Below are 4,034 nucleotides of genomic sequence, written 5' to 3'. Positions count from 1 at the left end.
TTCCTAACACATATGCAGTTTCCCTTTAACTTTTTAACTATTAGTGTTAATCTCCTTATCGAGAGGCGTGTAGCCTATCGCAGCTAATATCCATATCAGCCTTTAGAATGTCGCTTTTAGAATTCAGTTTCTAGAAACGCACTTATCCTTCGCGCAGTGGTCCAACAAATATTGAATGTTTCGACTAGCTGCGTGCACTGGAGGGGTTACTTTACCTGCAAGCTTCTCGCGCATGTAGCCAAGATTTATTGGGTCACAGCGCCGAGGGAAAGTGTGTATTCGAAATTCTAAAAACTGACATGATTATTACTGACGGCTTATTCGATAAACAAGGAGACTCAACCGCAGTAGTTAAAAAGTTAGCTATTAAATATTAGTTAACAAGCCTGGCCGCTTTCGGCTGCGCTCCGCGCAAGTTTTGTGCGTGCGAGGTGCGTGCGATGAAATAAAAGAGAACCTTAATGCATGCGGGTTCAAAGAAAAATCTTGTGTTTTTATTGCAGTTTCAAAATACATACGAGACACAGAAAGAAGGGAAATGCCCTCGACAAGAAGGAAACAGCGCACAGTTACAATAAGACAAACTACAGAAAAACTGCAAAACTTTGGAGAAATAAACACGTCGTGCACAAGAGGAACACCATGTTCACAAACAAACAATACTAAGCGACCAATGTGTTGTTCCCGCAACAGAAAGAAATCCCAGTGCTCGCCAGCGAGAAGGTACGGCTGAGTCTACTTCTTCTTGGCATCAGCGATAGCCCCACCTTCGTGCTTGATCTCAATAGGGATGGACTTGGGTTGCTCCTTGGGGGCGTTCTTGCGCGGTGCCTCCAGAGCAAGCAGTCCGTTGGGCTTCAGGTGGCACTTGACGGACTCTGGATCCACATCCTCGGGCAGCACGTACCGGCGGGTGAACTCGCGTTTCACGTAGCAGCCGCGGTCGTCCGACTTCTCTTCATGCTTGCCGTGGATGAGGACGCAGTTGTCCTGCGTCTTGACGGTGATCTCCTCCGGGGTGAAGTGCCGGGTGTCCACCTGGATGGCGAACTTTTCTGGAGTGCAGGCGACCGAAGTGCCCTGTTGTGCGGGGCAGACGGCGCCAGACGACTGCTGGTGACGCGGCTCGATGTAGAACCGCTGGTTGTACAACGGCGAGTCAAACAGCTCCCTGTCGAGGAACGAACCGCCGAAGTCGTCGTCCAAGAAGCGCCGCACCAGGTCGGAGGGACCCCAGGAGCCACGGGTCAGCAGTGGGAAGAGGGCCATGTTTTACTTGTTTCACACCTAAGCGGTAGCGCAAGCTTTCAAAACGAGAGCTTCCAGTATTCTGAACCGGCCCGGCGAGCTGACGCCGCTTATAAACCGTGTCGTCTGCTTCCGCGCGATCCTTCGAGAGAGTGCGAGACGGATGGAAGCGGAGCCGGCGACTGCGGGGGCAACGGCCGGGAGTATGAAAGGGTTGAGAACGTGATTGGTTAGAATAGTGTCACGTGACACGTCTGGCGCGTTTTGCTTTTGGTCTTGCGAGCATTCGGACAGGTGAACAACCGAGATTGTTCTCGCACGTTCGTTCGTTCATCGCTGACCGGCCCGGTGGCTCCATCTCGTGCCGATCAGCCAATGCAAAATATGGAACGAGAAACGGCCTCTGAGACCTGTTCCACGCCATATTCATTGTTTCAAGTCTACTGGCATATTTGCTGGCACCCTTCACTCATTAACATCGTTCGTTGATTTAAATCCTAATTGATTCGCGGTAGCATTTTGAGCGTCGGTGGGGCTTTAAGAGAACTGCATGTTAGCTGCTTCGTGACACTCCTCTTGATCCACTTCGTTATTCCACCGCAGTAAAAGGTGTGATACTTCTAACACCGTGGGTGTGATACACGAAATTACTCAACGCTCCAGTGTCATCTTAGTTATTTATTTATTTACAAGAAAACACTGTATTTGCATGCAGTGTTTCTTCGGCGATTAAACGTCAGGCACAAATCGGCAACGAAAGCTGTCGGCCCAGGAGACACTGCGTTTTTATTGTAGGTAGGTTACCAAACGAATTCAGCCAGGAAGATTGCTCGGAAGCGGAGTGGCCCGGAACAAAACAGGGATTTGAAAGTGAAGCCCGAGAGCGAATCGCGATGAGCCTCGGTTATTTATAATGATCAGAAATCAGCAACATGCGCGCGGGATCCATTTACAAAACTATGACAGCCTTTATGACACAATTACGACAGCCTTTATGACAATTATGACAGCAACAGCCTTCAAAAAAACGTCAAAGCGCAATTCTTGATGTTTCCTCCACGGCCCTCCTCCATCGCAACTCTTTGAGGCCACGCATCAATGCCTAGTCGCCTAGTTCCAAATTCTAAGTGAATGGGAGAGATGGAGCCACAATCAGCCGTAATTGCTTGCGCCATGGAGGAAGGAAAGGCTTGCGCAGACGCGCGCAACAGCAAAAATACTGTGTCGCACGAAAACACAAATAGAAAATTCGAGAACATTCGCGATGCTTGCCGGACGCCACGCCGGTCACCGCGCCGGCGCAGTCAAGGTCAGATGAGCCAGACATACCACGTGATTCCATCAAACCAATCACGCCTCGCCATTGCTCCCCACCCCTCCTTTTTTTTCTCGTGCGTTCGCGAACGCGCTTCTGGAAGCAGACGGCGACGTAAAACCGGCAACGCCGGCGTTTCACGAGGATTTTGCCTTGCGTCCGTGTCTCAAGTGAGGAGTGCTTTTTGCGTTTGAATTTACGATTTCTGTTGAGAAGTCATGTCGCTTTTCCCGTTGCTTAGCCGTGGCTCCTGGAGCCCGTCTGATTTGGCTAGGCGGTTCTTCGACGAAGACGACCTGGCCGGGTCATTTTTGGACGGTGAGCTGTATGACCCGCCTTATTACCATCAGCGCTTCTACATCCAACCGCGGAACCAGCATAACAACCACCAGAATCACCGCTACCACCCCCACCACCATCCGCACAACCAGCTGACGTCTTCGTCGTCGACCAACAGCGTCTGTCCCGTTCGCCAGCAAAGCGGCACGGTCGCTTGCACCCCGGACAAGTTCGCCATCCGCGTCGGTACCCGGCACTTCGCTCCGGAAGAGATCACCGTCAAGACTCGGGACAACTGCGTCCTCATCCACGGCAAGCACGAAGAGAAGTCGGACGACCGCGGATGCTACGTCAAGCGAGAGTTCACACGTCGCTACGTGATTCCAGAGGACGTCGATCCCGAAAGCATCAAGTGTCATCTCACGCCCAACGGTCTGCTGGCTCTCGAAGCCCCGCGCAAGAAGGCTAAGAAAGATGACGGCAAGCCCATTCCCATTGAAATCAAGCACGAAGGTACGGCGGCCGGCGACGCTGGCAAGAAAAAGTGAGAAGACATGCTAGCTCTGTTTACAACTGCCACTGCCATATCTCGCCTAGCTGCGTAGTGCCTTGGCATCATTCCATTTTGTTTGTGTTGTGTGCGTGTGAACATTCTTACGTTCTTGTGCCGAGGGGAAACGGACTTTGCCTAGATCTGGTGTGCGTTTTGTTGTCTTCCTCGAGAGGTTGTTTTTTTTGTTGTCCTAGAGAATTAAAGAGCTCTGTTCCTAATTCTTTTTCGTCACCATTCCATGTGAACACTTGTGCAAGATATACCGAGTGCATTCCAGGGTACTACATTTTTTGTGTACGTATTACATGTGTCCTCGAGTTTGTTCATTTACTTACTTAATAAAGGAATTGTTCAACTGCAATTTTGTTTGGTTTATGAGTAGGAAGCCATGAAACGTGGAGCTCCCTGACTGGAACTTGACGTTTCTAGGCTCGAACCTGATGTTTTTGTGCCCCAGGTGTAGATGCGTTAAAAGTAGGCAGCCTGCTTAGGATTGCTTGTCAGTTTGTTAAACGTGGCGTGAAGATTTCTCGATTACTGCAATATTGCTACACATCTCCAGTAAATAGCACATCTCATGCAATTTATGCATATTGTCTAGTACAGTCATGGCAATCACTTTACTATGAAGAACGATAG

At 50.0% G+C, this 4,034-nt stretch overlaps 2 protein-coding genes across 2 annotated transcripts; one reads left to right on the top strand and one right to left on the bottom strand.

The window, feature by feature from the left end:
* Positions 1–472: 472 nt before the first annotated feature.
* On the bottom strand, positions 473–1,438 carry LOC149366633 (alpha-crystallin A chain-like). The gene has a single exon (XM_089564307.1). The coding sequence runs from the start codon at positions 1,267–1,269 to the stop codon at positions 736–738; it is 534 nt and encodes a 177-aa protein (XP_089420433.1). The 5' UTR covers positions 1,270–1,438; the 3' UTR covers positions 473–735.
* A 1,197-nt stretch (positions 1,439–2,635) lies between these two features.
* Positions 2,636–3,756, top strand: LOC149366632 (alpha-crystallin B chain-like). Its single transcript, XM_089551729.1, has one exon. It carries the CDS (start codon positions 2,782–2,784, stop codon positions 3,388–3,390), a length of 609 nt encoding a protein of 202 aa, XP_089407855.1. The 5' UTR covers positions 2,636–2,781; the 3' UTR covers positions 3,391–3,756.
* Positions 3,757–4,034: the final 278 nt, after the last annotated feature.

This window comes from Amblyomma mixtum, chromosome 1 (genome assembly GCF_055824585.1).
Source record: "Amblyomma mixtum isolate Tamu chromosome 1, ASM5582458v1, whole genome shotgun sequence".
In the NCBI taxonomy this organism is placed as follows: domain Eukaryota; kingdom Metazoa; phylum Arthropoda; class Arachnida; order Ixodida; family Ixodidae; genus Amblyomma; species Amblyomma mixtum.
Note: the sequence above shows the minus strand (reverse complement) of the source record. Positions and strands in the feature narration are given on the sequence as shown.